Consider the following 14,641-nt stretch of genomic DNA (forward strand, 5'->3'; position numbering starts at 1 on the left):
GTGAGTTGGGAGCCCAGAGCCACTTTGTGTCCAGCTCTGCATCTGGTGCTGGTAGTCCCCACTTATAAATGTCCCTTACTGCTTCAGAGAATCACAGAATTCCCTCCAGGGACCCTCAGGGATTATGGAATCCAGCTCCTGGCCCTGCACAGACACCCCAGCAATCCTACCCTGGGCATCCCTGGCTGTCCAAAGGCTCCTGGAGCTCTGGCAGCCGCGGGGCCATGCCCCATTCCCTGGGGAGCCTGGGCAGTGCTCAGCACCCTCTGGGGGAAGAACCTTTCCCTGAAATCCAACTAAACTTCCCCTGGCACAGCTCCAGCCATTCCTTGGGTCCTGTCACTATCACAGGGAGCAGAGCTCGGTGCTGGTGCCCGTGACCCACAGTGCCTGCAGTGACAAACTTCCTGTCCTTTCCTTCTTCCAGCTTTTCACCGAGTATGGCCGGCTGGCCATGGAGGAGACATTCCAGAAGCCTTTCCAGGTGAGTCCAAGGATTCTCCTCGTTTGTCCCGGAGCCCCTTGGCTTCACCACGAGGTGTCACTGCAGTTTGCAACATGGGAGGAGATGGGACTGCCTGCGATTGGAAGGGCTTTGTGTTTCCTTGCTTCCAAATATATCCAACATCTCTCTCTCCTTCCTCTCACAACCCTTGCCATCCAACAAAGCTCTGCCCTGTCCTGCCAGGCTTGGAAAGCAGCTGGTTTTGCAGCAGGTTTGTCAGTCTCTGTAGCCAGGAACTCTGCCCAACCTTTGTTCTGAGAGGTTTGAACTCACCTGCCCTGGGAATCCCTGCTCCTGGCAAAATGAAAGGATAAGGATTAGCAGAGCTGTGGGAAAACTCAGTGCAAGTGAGGTTTTAACTTCAAATGAGGGACATCTGTTCATCCTTCTGCTCCCCAACCTGTGAAAAGCTGGTGTTTTAAAAAAAGGGAGAGCATTGGGCATTCACAGTAGGTGAGGTTAGTTCCTGTTTTTAAGGACACAGGAGTGTTTTAATTAGGTTGGATGAGGGTTTGTGAACTTCCTAAAGTAAAAACCAGCAGAGAACAAATTATGCTGTAAAAATCTGGAGAGTAATTGGGAATTAGTTACAGCTATTTTACATTTGTATTCCCACATAAAAAGAGATTTTGTTGTCCTGGAAGGACTAAGGGTGTCTGTGGTCAGGAAGTGGAAATAAAATTAAAAGGTAAAAAAATACAACCAATGGAAAAATTGAGATTTTTAAGGTGTATTGGAGTCTGCTGTGGGCTGGTGACTGATAAATGGTAAAACTACAAATATATATCTTAAAAATATTGACAGGGAAGAGCTTGAAGATCGTTGTAACATGGTACAGTAAAAAGCCAGACGTTAAATAAATATTCCTGCTCCTTATTTAAAGACTGTGGGGATAATGTAGCCAAATATTCTAGTGAAACTGAGATACTTCCTACTCCATCAGTAAAAAGGAGGCTGTGAGGGGAAATTTAAACATGCTTAAATCATTAGGGCTGGATAATAGGCTCTGATTTTCCCAAACACAGGAATTGCTGTCGAGTCACAGTTTGTGGATGGTGAGTCTTGTCAAACAATCTGATTATCAATTTCTGAAGGACCAGAGTTGGGTTGATAAAGGTAACTCTCGCCATGATCCGTGGCTTTCTGTCAGCCTTATCTCTCCAAGATGCTGATTAAAAGCAAATGAAGTCAGCATTGTCTGGTTTAATCCATTGTTAATGGATTAAAAACTCATTAACTGATAGATGCCAGAGCATGCTGAACTAATTGTACCAGGGAATCATCATCCTTCAGAAGTGTTTCCTTGGGATCCCCCTAGGCTCTCTCTGATTCAATGTCATCTTCATTAATGATCAGGGGAAAATTATCAAACGATGCTTGGGACCCTTGTGGCTGTGACAAATGTGGCAGGAGGGTCAGTGGTGCTGTGGCCAGCTGAGAAATGATCTCCTGTCCACATCCAGCATGGGCTGGTTCCTGCAGGACATGTTTTTAAATGTGAGAGTGTTGATTAAAAAGCAGGAAAAGTGAAGGTAGGGAGGCCCTGGCAGAGTTTTCCCAGAGAAACTGTGGCTGCCCCATCCCTGGGAGTGTCCAGGGCCAGCTTGGAGAGGACTTGGAGGAATCTGGGATAGTGGGAGGTGTCCCTGCCCATACAGGGGTGACACTGTATGGGATTTAAGATCCCTTCCAACCCAAACTATCCTGGGATCCTGAGATTCTCCAAGTGTGATGGTGAATAAACTGCAGTGGCATTGATGCTGCTGGAAGGCAAGGGAAGTGAGACTTTTCCCTTTGTCTCCCTCCTCATTTCTCTTTGTCTCTCCTCACTCTGAGGAGCCCTCACCACAGGCTGGCCCTGAATGCGGGGCCTTCACAAAGGCAGTGGTAAACACAGCCTGTCTGGAACAATTTTACTTCAGAAAAAAAAAAATCTCCCAATTTAAGGCGTGCATAATGTGTTTGTGGAAAAGTCCTAAACATGGACATGTCTCTTAAGCATCTCCTGGTGTTTGAGAACAACATGTCCTGAACCAGCTCACTGGGTGCAGTCACTGTGGCTTCTCCTGCAATTCAAAAAGGCCAACTCACTGTTCTCTCCCTTTTTTTTTTTTTAACTTTTTCTGATGTTTTATGGAATAGAAATAGCAGGAATATTTCCCCTCCCTCTGTTAGATTTTTGTTCTAAACATAGATAAATTTTAGGGAAATTCCAATGAAATGGGTTCCACTTGCTGATTTGCTTATCCATGTGCATGAGAGGAGCTCTGGCAGCTCTGCCAGACGCTCCTGGGCTTTGGCATTCAGGACTTCTCCCTCCAAACCCTTTATTTCCTACATGGGATATTGCTCCCTTCTACAGATAAGGCAGTGGAGACCCGATTTTTTTTCTGAAAACTTCTTTTTTTCAAAGATTCAAAGTTGACCGTTCTGGTATTTATTTATTTATTGCCCAGGAACTTTGAATGCCTCAATAAAGATTACAAAAGCCAATGATTTCTTATTCACCCTCATTCCTCTGCAGCTGCTTCTCATTAAAAGTCTGTCTGGAAGGCTGCCCAGTGAAAAAGGCAGAAAAAATGAGCCTGTAGAATTCCCATAGGATGGAACTAAATGTGGCTGGAATTAGGGAGCTTGCTGCCTTTTGTCCTGGTTAGCAATAATCTCTTTTTCTTGGCCAGTTTAGATGATTGATGTTGTTCTCCCAGCCAGGGACTCCAACTGGTGCAGCAATCTGGGGGGTGCTCCCCCTTTTCCTTGTGGGATAGTGGCGTGGTCTCAGTCCCTGCACACAGGAACCTCTGATTTCCACCAGAAAAGGTGGGAGATGCTGCTGGAGCTGGGAAAAGACTCAGGGCCAGGTTTTGGTGTGGTGTGAATTGAAGATGAGGGTGCAGACGGTGCTCAGGCACTGCTGTGGGCTCTGAGCAGCAGGTCACTGATCCCACTGTTGTTTGTTTTCCAGTCCCTTATATTCCTTGTTCGTGACTGGAGCTTTCCTTACGAATTTTCCTATGGATCTGATGGTGGTGCAAGATTTTTGGAGAAGAGGCTGAAGGTACATTTTGCTTGCTGTTGGATAGTGGAAGTGTCCCTGCCCATGGTAGGCTGTGGAATTGGATGGCCTGTAAGGTCCTTTCCAACCCACTCCACTATGTGATTCCATGATTTTCCTGTTGAGCCTCAGCACTGGATGTCAAGTGTGAGCTGCAGTGCTGGTTATGGTCACACTCAGTGCCTTAAAATCACAGAGGAGCCATTTGGGGAGGATGAATTTCCTTGCCATGTTCAGACTTCTGCCCCATGCCAGCTCCCTGGGACAGTGGACAGCAATGGGAGTCAGCAGATTCCCAAGAGACTGGGAATGATGCTTTAGTAATTGGGGAGTTGTACAATAAAAAATGATGGGCAAGGGCTGCTTGGGATCAGTCAGGAAATTCATGGGTGATCTGGTAGTGGAGAGACCTAATTAAATGTAAGACAAGGAATGCCCTCGTGGGAAATCCCAAATGTTTCTGTATTCCAGTCATTCACAGACATGTGCATTTTCCAACTGATAATAACATGCTGCAGGGCATGTGGTTAGAGATACTCCAGTTCCTTCTCTTTGTCCTCATGCCTATGGAATCTTCTGTGTTCCTTTCCCCCACTTTATAGCCACAGTGTGGAGTATCCTGTGCTCCTGCCAGCTTTATCCCACAGTATTCCTAGCAGAAGGAAACTCACTGACCCCAAACTGGAAAATTGGGGGCAGCACCAAGCTCTTCTCTCTGGTGACCACTGAGAGAACCTGAGGGAACAGCTGGAGCTGTGCCAGGGGAGGTTTAGGTTGGATTTCAGGGAAAAGTCCTTCCCCCAGAGGGTGCTGGGCACTGCCCAGGCTCCCCAGGGAATGGTGACATTCCAAAGCTGACAGAGCTCCAGAAGTGTTTGGACAACACTCTCAGGGATCCCCAGAGTGGGATTGTTGAGATGTCTGTGCAGGGCCAGGCACTGGATTTGATGATCCTTGTGGGCACTTCCAGCTCAGGATATTCTATGCTTCATTGTCTCCACAGGTGTCAGGCAATCAGCACGAAGAGCTGCAAAATGTCAGGAAGCACATCCATTCCTGCTTCACCAAAATCTCCTGCTTCCTCTTACCTCACCCCGGCCTCAAAGTTGCCACCAACCCCAATTTCGATGGAAAACTGAAAGGTACAAAGGCAAAGTTCTGGTTTCTACCCTGATTTCTTAGAAACCCTGGCAGACTGTCCTGCTTCTTGCTGAAACCCCCATAAGTATTTTCTGTGGAAAAAAACTTCTGGGAGAGGAGTTGGATCCTCCACCCAGTGATGTTCACAACCCCATCTACTTCTTCCCAGTGCAGCAGACAAGATGTGGAGAGAGAAAAGGTGTGGGAGGCTGACAAGGCCTGAGAGCTGCTGGCAATACCCAGGCCACTGATAGGAAAACTGGGAAGGGAAGGGATGAGACTAGATGTTTATGGACATGGTGTTAAGCCTGCAGTAAATTCCTGTGCCTTGCCTGCGCTGGCAGAGCCTGCTTGCTGCAAGGCTGGTGCTTGTGGTGGGTGAAAGGCTGGTTCCACAAGCTCTCCGAACGTTATTTCACTTTGAAAAGCTTTCCAGGGAATATTTAATCTCCTTGACTTATCTGATCAGTGATTTCCCTACAGGACAGGCTTGGTTCAGCACATTAAAAAAAAAAAGGGAGAAGGAGAATAGAGCTGTGGTGAGATTCTCCACCCTGAAAGGAACCACGTGCTGGGGATATTTTTAGGTGTTTGTTGTGAACTCCTCACCAGAGTGGCTGGTTCCAGACTGTTGCATTCTTAGCAGTAAAATGGACCATTAGCTACTTAAAATAAATTAGCAGGCAAAGATGTGAGTTTTCCCCTGGTTTTGTCTGGCTCAGACTTGCTCTCCTGGCAAACTCCATGCTAAGCAGGAGGGACAGTGGGACAGCAGGAGGGAGATGTGCTGGTGGAAACTGAGCTGATCCCTGGAGCTCCCCCTAAATCTCATGTGCTGAGGAGTATGGAACAAGTGCTGTGCGCAGACAGGAGCTGTCAGCAGCTTCTTGACACAATTTTCACCATTTTTGTGTTGCCTCTGAGCTGTATTCAGCTTTTTGTGCTCTGATGGAAGAAATGTGGAGGATCTTCCCTGCTCTCTGTACCTTCTGAATTCCTGGTTGTTGCACTGTTGTTTTCTGCCTTCAGTCCCATACAATTTAATTTGATGGAAACACCAGAAATCCCACCCTGTGCATCCCTGAGAGCTTTGTCCAAATCCTCCTGGAGCTCTGGGCAGCCTTGGGGCCATAACAATTCTCTGTGGAACCTGTTCCTTTCACCCTCTGGGGGAAGACCCTTTGGAACATGATGATCTTTAATGTCCCTTCCAACCCAGACTGTCCTGGGACTCTGTGATTCCTCGTTTTTCTTTTTTTTTTCCCCCAGAAATAGATGATGAGTTCATCAAGAACTTGAAGATTTTGATTCCTTGGCTTCTTAGTCCCGAGAACCTGGACATTAAGGAGATCAATGGAAACCATATCACCTGTCGGGGTCTTGTGGAGTATTTTAAGGTATTTATTTAAGAGAAAGTGGATTTATTCCTCTGTGGAATTTTGCTGTAGCTAAAGGGGAAAGCAGCAGCAGCACTGACAGTCCTGACTCACTGCAGCAGAGGTCAAACACCTCATGGTCGTGTGTTTGACCACACAGCAAGCCCAAAATTGGGAGGAGATGTTTTCCTTCCCTGGAGAATTGAGGGCTAGAGGGGGATAAGCTGAGGGCTGTATTCCAATTGCCTTTGGAAAAAGCTTATTTTTGTTGTCATGGCTACTGGGACATTTCCATGCGAGACAGTGGTGAGTAATTGTCACCACCTACTCTGCAGGGCTACCTTGGCTCCTTCTCCTTCAGGGAAGGGACAGAGGTAGGTGCAGATCCTTTGGGAGGGACACTGGGAATGAGAGGAGGAGGGAGAGCCTCCAGTGACTGACCCAAGCCACCCAAGGAGTGGCATTTTCTGACCAAAGCCAGCTTGTGCTGGAACATCCTTCTCTTCCCTGCTTCTAAATCCTGGCTGGAGCTGGGTGGGGGTGGTTGCTGTTGCTCCTGTGTGCTGCATTCCACATGATTCCCTTTTCCCTGTGCTTTTCCAGGCATACATAAGGATCTACCAAGGGGAGGAGTTGCCACACCCCAAGTCAATGCTGCAGGTATGTGTTGAGTGGGAGCTGTGGGAATTCCTGCACCGGAATTGCCATGAATTCTCAGGAACTAACAGAGGTGTCCAGCCAATGCAGCACAGGGGCTCTGCTGTGTCTTTATTCCAAATGCCTCAGTGTAGCCGCCCAGGGAACAGCACTTGGGGAAGCCTTTGGCATCAGTAGCCTGACATGGCTGAGGAATCACACCTGGGATAGGCTGTGGGAAATTGCTGGTTGCACACAGCACCAGCCATCTCAGCTGGAATGATTCCCTGCAGGTGAATGACATCCTTGGGGCCACTCAGGGAGGTGACACCTGTGTGGCCCCAAGGATGTGGGAAGCGGCTGCTGGAGCCAGCCAGCCTTGCCAGGGGTTGCAGCTGGAGCTGTTTACTTGTGGCTGAGCCTTTTATCGCTTTCCTTGCTGCTTCCCACAGCTGAAGCCAAAGTTTTCGTAGGTCTGGCTTGGAAGGTAGGAATCCTCTCTTCATGTAGGCTTTTGGATGTGTAAATATGGGATGAACTTATCTTGGGAGCAGTTGGAGGCTGGGAGAGCCCCTTGGCTAATTCTGGGTGTCACACACATCCTGGCTGTGTCCATGTGTGGCCCTGCCACTTGCACAGCTTAACCCTGTCCTTCTGCACCTAAATTTTGTGCCCCTTTTGCCCTTACAGGCCACAGCAGAAGCCAACAATTTAGCAGCAGTTGCCACTGCCAAAGACACCTACAGCAAGAGGATGGAAGAGGTGGGTGGTCCTGAGTGTATCCCTTCCTGCCCCTTCTTGTCCCTTCTTGTCTCCTGGCTCTCCTGTCACAGATTCATGGAATCCCTGAGTGGTTTGGGTTGGAAGGGACCTTAAAGCTTGTTCAGTGCCACCCCCTGCCATGGGCAGGGACACCTTCCACTGTCCCAGCATGCTGCAAGCCCCATCCAGCCTGGCCTTGGGCACTTCCAGGACTGCTGGGGCAGCCACAGCTTCTCTGGGCACCCTGTGCCAGGGCCTCCCCACGCTCAGAGCCAGGAGTTCCTTCCCAAACCCTGACCCCTAATCCCTAACCCTGATTTCAGATTTCCTTGTGTTAAGGGGTTTGTTTCAGGGGTGATTTCCCTGTGTCAGGAGTGGTTTCACCATGTCAGCAGTGATTTCACTGTGTCAGCAATGACATTTCAGGAGGGATGTCTGTGTATAACGAGTGACATTTCAGGATTAATTTCCCTGTGTCAAAAGTGACATTTCAGGAGTGATTTCCCTATTTCAGCAGTGACATTTCAGGAGTGATGTCCATGTATAAGGAGTGACATTTCAGGAGTGATTCCCCTGTGTCAGGAATGATTCCCCTGTGTCAGCAGTGTCATCCCAGCATCTCTCTCCCCGTGCTCCCCCCTCAGGTGTGCGGTGGGGACAAACCCTTCCTGGCTCCCAGTGACCTGCAGGCCAAGCACGCGGAGCTGCGGGACGAGGCCGTGCGGCTTTTCCGCGGCGTGAAGAAGATGGGCGGGGAGGAGTTCAGCCGGCGCTACCTGCAGCAGCTGGAGGCTGAGATCGACGAGCTCTACATCCAGTACATCAAACACAACGATAGCAAGAACATCTTCCACGCCGCCCGCACCCCGGCCACGCTCTTCGTCGTCATCTTCATCACCTACGTCCTGGCTGGCATCACTGGCTTCATTGGCTTGGACATCATAGCCAGCCTGTGCAACATGATTCTGGGCTTGACACTTATCACACTCTGTACCTGGGCTTATATCAGATACTCTGGGGAGTACAGAGAACTGGGAGCTGTAATAGACCAAGTGGCTGCAGCCTTGTGGGACCAGGTAGGATAAAGAGCTTTTGATTTCCAACTGGCACGCAAAAAGCGCCCTCCCTGCACCCCACTGGGGTTTCTAAGCTTTTAAGCTTTGAGTTTCAGTTTTCTCGGGGTTTTACTCCCCCTTTGGAGATGGTTTGGGTTTTAAGGGTTGTTAGGTCCATCTGCTTGTGCTGTGATCAGTGCAGGGACACCTTTTCAGTTTTAATTGAAGTTTTAATCCATTCCTTGGACCTTCCATCATGGGGAGAAGGAGGGGCAGAGGAATTGTTTGCAGATCAGTTTGTGGAGTTTGTTGTAAGAGGGAGGTCATGGGGCTGCTCTGTGGCTGCAGCAGAGGCTGGAGCTGTGTCCCTGAGCCTGCAGTTCCTGTCCAGTGTGGAAAACAAGCTGTGTAGATCTGAGAAAACTCCCAGAAAGCTCTTTTGTTCTGCCTTTTTCTTGTCTTACCCGTCACCAGATGTGAGTTTGTGGAGCTTTGTGGGCATGGGCAGCTCTGCCAGGGATTTCCTGGTGACGATCCTGGTGCGTGTGTTTGGTGTGTGCATGGCTGTGGCTGTTCAAGGGGAGCTGCCATTGCTCTCCCCAGGTTCAGGGCAGTGATTTTGGCTCTTCCAGCGGTCGAGGCCAGATCTTGGCTCTGCCTGATTTGGCACCACACCCTGATTTCCCATTGCAGCCCTTCCCTATTCCCACTGCAGAAAACAGAAACCCCTGCACCCCACCCAGGGGCACAATCCATGTGTCCAGAGAGCCAAAAGGGCTGCAGTGCCCTCATGCTCTTCCCACAGCAGAGCTGGGTGAGCTCATCCCTCAGGAGCCATCCCAGCTCTGATTTCTGGCAAAAAGGGCCCTTCTTCTTCCCTGCTTTTCCTCCACCAGCAAGGTTTTCATGGAGAACAAGCACATTTCCCTGCTACCCTGTGCTGCTGCAGCTGACTGTGCAGCTGTGGGGGAAATACAGGCAGCATTTACTGATGTCCCTTCATCCCAGTGGTGCTGCTCAGCAGAGAGGTGTCCCAGGTGGGTTCATCCCAGCTGCCCTGTCCCCAGCACCTGAGCACCCCCAGTAAAGCCCCTTGCAGTGGCTCTTTGCCCAGGGACAATTCCCAGGAGCCTTTGGGATGTGCTGGAATATTTGAGCCCATCCCAGTGCAGGAAGCAGTGGGAGTTCAGCAAGGACAGGACACAGGCAGCAGGAAGCCAGAGGTGCTGCCCACTTGCAACATGTCCAGCTGGGGGGAAAATGAAAGAGGGTAAAGTGCTTGGAGCTGTTCCTGGCTTTCCAAGCAGAGGGATAGTTCTCCCAGGAGAGAGCTGTGGCAGAGGGGAGGTGCTGGGTTGGGTGACTCTGCCCACCACAAACCAGCAGCTCTGTCCCATGGGAGTGGTGCAGGAGGGATGGACAAAGCAGGGAGGGAACTAGTTTGGGATGGACACCCCAGGGATGATCTCCCATGGCCACTGAGATCCACAGAGTTGTTTCTTTTTCTGTCTCCCCTTTCCCAATGCCTCTCCCAGGGAAGCACGAATGAGGTAAGTGGCTCTTGTTCTCCGCATGCTGCCGGGGCCAGCCTGGCCCTGGCTCCTGGGAAATCATCTTGGCCCCAAAAGCATGTTTGAGCTGCTGGAGGATGGGAGTCACCAGGGCTCTGGGCAGCAGCTGCTGGCTCTGGCTGTTCCCTGAGATCCAGATGCCTGGGGAATGGCATGGATGTGGGCACTGAGCTCCAGGAGCCAAGTGTGAGAGAGGTTTGGGTGGGGAATGTCAGGATACGATGGGGATTTTCATCTTTCTCTCATCAGTTCTGTTTGGGGATTTTCTTGTGCCAGGAGGTCAAACCCAACCCCCAGATTGTTCTGGAGCACCAACTGTGTGGCTGCAGGCAGAGGAGCCCCCATGCCTGGCAAGGCCTCTCAGTGCTGCTGGAATTGCTGTGGGTGTTGTTTTTTGGGAAAAGCCACCCCATATTGGATTAAGCTGAATGCAGAGCCCAGGAGGCACAGGCACAGTTCACCCCCCAGCATCTTCCTGGGCAGCACATGAAACACAATCCTGCTCTCCCAGCATGGCAGGGGATCTGCTCCAAGGGGAAATGGTGCCTATACACAGCCCTTCCAGGAACAGCAAAACCTGGGTGAGAGAGGGAGATTCTGCCCCTCTCAGGTGAGACCCCACCAGGAGAGCTGCCTCCAGCCCTGGGGTCCAGCATCAGAAGGATGTGGAGCTGCTGGAACAAGTCCAGAGGAGCCACAGAAATACTCCAAGGGTTGGAGCCCCTCTGCTCTGGAGCCAGTCTGGGAGAACTGGGAGAGTTCACCTGGAGAGAAGGCTCCAGGGAGAGCTCAGAGCCCCTTGCAGGGCCTGAAGAGGCACCAGGAGAGTTGGAGAGGGACTTGGGACAAGGGATGGAGGGACAGGACACAGGGAATAGCTTTCCACTGCCAGAGGGCAGGGATAGATGGGATATTGGGAAGGAATTCCTGGCTGAGGGTGGTGAGGCCCTGGCACAGGGTGCCCAGAGAAGCTGTGGCTGCCCCTGGATCCCTGAAAATGTTCAGATCGGGTTGGATGGGGCTTGGAGCAGCCTGAGAAAGTGGAAGGTGTCTCTGCCCATTCCAGGGGGATTGGAACTGAATGGTCTGTGGCGGTCCCTTCCAACCCAGTCCATTCTGGGATTCTGATTTATCACAGCTCTTTGTGTGCCCAGCTCCCTGTGCTCTTCCTACCCAGCACTACAGGATCCCAGTGTGAACACCAGGAATGTTCCTTGGGCAAAGCCTCACCAGGATCTGATTAAAGCAAAAAATGACAAATTTCCTGCACAAGGACATTATTTATTCCAGCTCTGTATCCATGTGCCTCCCCAGCCTGGCCCAGGTGTGGCATGAAACATTTCCATGTTTTCCCATGTCACCAAAGCCCAGTGTCGCCTCCTGAGCCACTGAGTTGTGTGGGGAGTTCCTTTAGAAGAAACTCAAGCTGTTAAAAACCATCCCATCCCTCATTCCTCCCAACAGTCCTTTGGTACCTCAGGGATACCAAGAGGCAGAGCACAGGATTTGCTGTGGATGAAGGTGCTGAACAAACCCTGTCATGTAAAAATCAGCACTGTGGGACTGGTTTGGCATCACAAAACCCTCTAAAATAGCACAAAATACTGCAAGATCACCCGGTGAATTTTCAAGGAAGACCAGTGCAGAAGCTGTGTGAAGTCTCCACCTGTCCACTGTGTTCCCAGACACCACTTCTGTTCCCAAAAGCCTTTTTGGGATGTGATCAGCATCCTGTATGACACTGCTGGGGGCATCTCACCCTCCTCTTCCTCTCTGCTCCTTCAGCCTCTCCTTCATTCACCTCCTGAGCACACAAGGAACTCATCACCCTGTCAGTGTGTGCGTTTCTGCTGTTCAGGTGCCCCTTCCCACCCCTGCCAGAGCTAATCCTGGCTTGCCAGCGGTTCCCAGCAGGAACTGATGGGGTTTGGGTTGGTTTTTTCCTTGCCCATCAAGTTCATTTGAACAGGCAATGTCAGAGCTGTGACAGTCACACCAAGTCCTCAGCAGCCAGAGCCATGTCCTGGCAGCTCCTGTGCCGTTTGCTCTGGGACAAAGGTGGGGAGGAGGCAGGGAGGGGCATGAGGAGTGTTACTGTCTTGTTTTGGAAAGTCAGGTGTCTGCTAAGGAAGGGAGGAGCCCCCCTTGAAATGGAAAATGTAAGCCCCCTCCCTCTGAATTATTATCATTTTGAAATTAAGGGGCTTTCAGGAAAGATATGGGAATAGGAATAACAGTCCTTTACTAGGAAAATTAAAATAAAAATGCATTAGTACAAAAAAACCCTGCCAGAGTGAAACACAGGCTGACCCCCTGTTGGTTGGGGTGTTGGTGTCAGCCCAATCCAGTCCTCCTGCAGTGACAGATGTGGTTCTGTTGGAGCAGAGATGATCCTGGAGAAGGATCCAGTGGTGCTGAGATGGGTCCAGTCTCCCTCTGGGAATCCAGTGCAAACAGACTGTGCTGGTGTTCTGAATGCCAGGTTTGATCCAGGTAGGAATGCTGGGCTCCTCCCCCTGGCTGGAGCCTCTCCCAATGGGATGCTGGAATTGTATCAGCCATGGAGTGAGCCTGGATGGCCCATGAACAGCAGATATCCCCTGCAGGGAAGATGGGTCCTGGAAGGGATAAAGAACACAGCCCCACCTGGTTTAACAGCTGCTGACAGAACACACACTGCTGGGGACAGCCAGCACTGAGTCCTAAGGCACTCACCTGTCACTCCGTGGGATCAGAGTGTGCTCCCTGCCCTGGGGCTGCTGTGCCATCAGTTCTGTGCGGGAAGTGCAGCCCCAGAGCTGCTCCTGCCTGTTCTGAGCCTGATCTGGCTCCAGGACAAACAGAAAATGATAAAATCGGAAAAAATCCACATCATCTGCAGAAAACTGATGGGGACAATGACCTGTCCCATCCCCAGCCCTTGGGCTGTTGCAATTATGGAGCTGCCTGGAGGGGTAGAGCAAACGCTGAGGCTGCAGGAATCAAAACTCTGTGTGTGAAACATGCAGAGAAAAACACCCTCCTAATGCCTCACTCACAGTCCAAATAATGATTTAATACAGTTCAACGGGGATGAGGTGCTTGAAAAATTAGAATTGTAGAGTCACAGAATGTCCTGAACTGGAAGGGGCCCACAAGGATCATCCAGCACAACTCCCGGCCATGCATAGACTCCCCAACAATCCCACCCTGGGCATCGCTGAGAGCATTGTCCAAACACTCCTGGAGCTCTGGCAGCCTTGGGAATGTCACCATTCCCTGGGGGGCCGGGGCAGTGCCCAGCACTCTCTGGGGGAAGAACATTTCCCTGAAATCCTACCTAAACCTCCTCTGACACAGCTCCAGGTATTCTCTCAGGTCCTAAACCCGTGAGCTGGAGCCCTTTGTATGTTGGGCACTTGACCCGAGCGCGCTGGTGCGCAGAACACGCAGAGGCCGCGTGGACTGGGCTGGATCAGGGTTCCTTGGGTTTGGGATTCCCTGGGACTGGGATTCCCTGGGTGTGGGAAGGGGCTGCTCAGTGACCGTGTGTCTCTCCGCAGGCCTTGTACAAGCTGTACAGCGCGGCCGCCACCCACAGACACCTGTACCACCATGCCTTCCCCGCGCCGCGAGACGAGCCCGCCGAGGGCTCCGACAGGAAGAAGGTGTAGGAAGGAAGGAGCGATCCCACAGGCGCAGTCCCGGCGTGTTCCAGCTGTGCACGGCCCAGGCACGGACGGCTCCTCTCGGATCGCCACCCTCACCCCGTGTCCGTCCCCGAGCCCGCCGGGAGCAGGGGGAGCGGTCCCGCCGGGGCAGGGCCAGCATGGATGTGTCCTGTCCCTGTGTACATAGGGCACTGCCGCAGCCCAGAGCTTTGGTTTGTCATAGCCAGCGACTCCCAGCTCATTTATGAAGCCTTATTTCCCCCTTCTTAATTAGTCACCACTGAGGAAACGATAATTTACGTGATACTGCAACTAAAAAGGCCGAAGTTTATCCAAAAGCCAATTTATTTCAGGTACTTGAAGAAGTTATAACATGTAACCACGTTTTTTCCCTTTGTTTAACTGTTTAATTACGTACACATAATTAAAATGTATTAACTTGCTTTATCAGACACTGTAAGGGCACTTCTGCTAATGGTCTGTTAACGGTGCTGTGAGGAACGCGGCCGTTTCTGTTTGTCTGCACAAAGTGTCACTTTGTAGCTGTGCTGGAGGAAGTTTCACTGTATTTCTGTACATATTTATCCATGATAGTGCATAGGATGTGTGGTACAGTTCTATTCTTTTATTGTCAGGACTATTAAAGTTTGCTTTTGGTTCCTAAGAAGTCGCTTCTACATGGAAAAGTTCTTTATTACCTGGGCAAGAGCTTCTCCTCTGGGTTTTTTTTTACATGTTTGGTTTGATTTGGGATCGTGGAGTTGGTGTTTTGAGGGTCATTCATCCACTGGCAGATCCAGAGCTCAAGAGCTTTGATTATCTCAAACCCATGGGGCTTTTACTGCTGGTAAGAACAATTTATTTGATGTTCTAAAAGGCCACAGATCAGTC

The 14,641-nt window shown here is 50.6% G+C and overlaps 1 protein-coding gene across 2 annotated transcripts in view; it reads left to right on the top strand.

The window, feature by feature from the left end:
- The window catches only part of ATL1 (atlastin GTPase 1), a 29,087-nt gene extending 15,018 nt beyond the window's left edge, over window positions 1-14,069 (top strand). Inside the window, exons 6-14 of one of the 2 annotated variants that reach the window (XM_066321491.1) lie at window positions 428-484; window positions 3,471-3,563; window positions 4,564-4,702; window positions 5,970-6,097; window positions 6,680-6,736; window positions 7,403-7,474; window positions 8,119-8,550; window positions 10,065-10,079; window positions 13,643-14,069. In XM_066321491.1, coding sequence (XP_066177588.1) covers window positions 428-484; window positions 3,471-3,563; window positions 4,564-4,702; window positions 5,970-6,097; window positions 6,680-6,736; window positions 7,403-7,474; window positions 8,119-8,550; window positions 10,065-10,079; window positions 13,643-13,753 — 1,104 coding nt within the window. In that variant the 3' untranslated portion in view covers window positions 13,754-14,069. The remainder of the gene's footprint in view (window positions 1-427; window positions 485-3,470; window positions 3,564-4,563; window positions 4,703-5,969; window positions 6,098-6,679; window positions 6,737-7,402; window positions 7,475-8,118; window positions 8,551-10,064; window positions 10,080-13,642) is intronic. The other variant, XM_066321492.1, reaches the window with a different exon arrangement.
- The last annotated feature ends 572 nt before the right edge of the window (window positions 14,070-14,641 follow it).

This window comes from Sylvia atricapilla, chromosome 6 (assembly GCF_009819655.1).
Source record: "Sylvia atricapilla isolate bSylAtr1 chromosome 6, bSylAtr1.pri, whole genome shotgun sequence".
NCBI lineage: Eukaryota > Metazoa > Chordata > Aves > Passeriformes > Sylviidae > Sylvia > Sylvia atricapilla.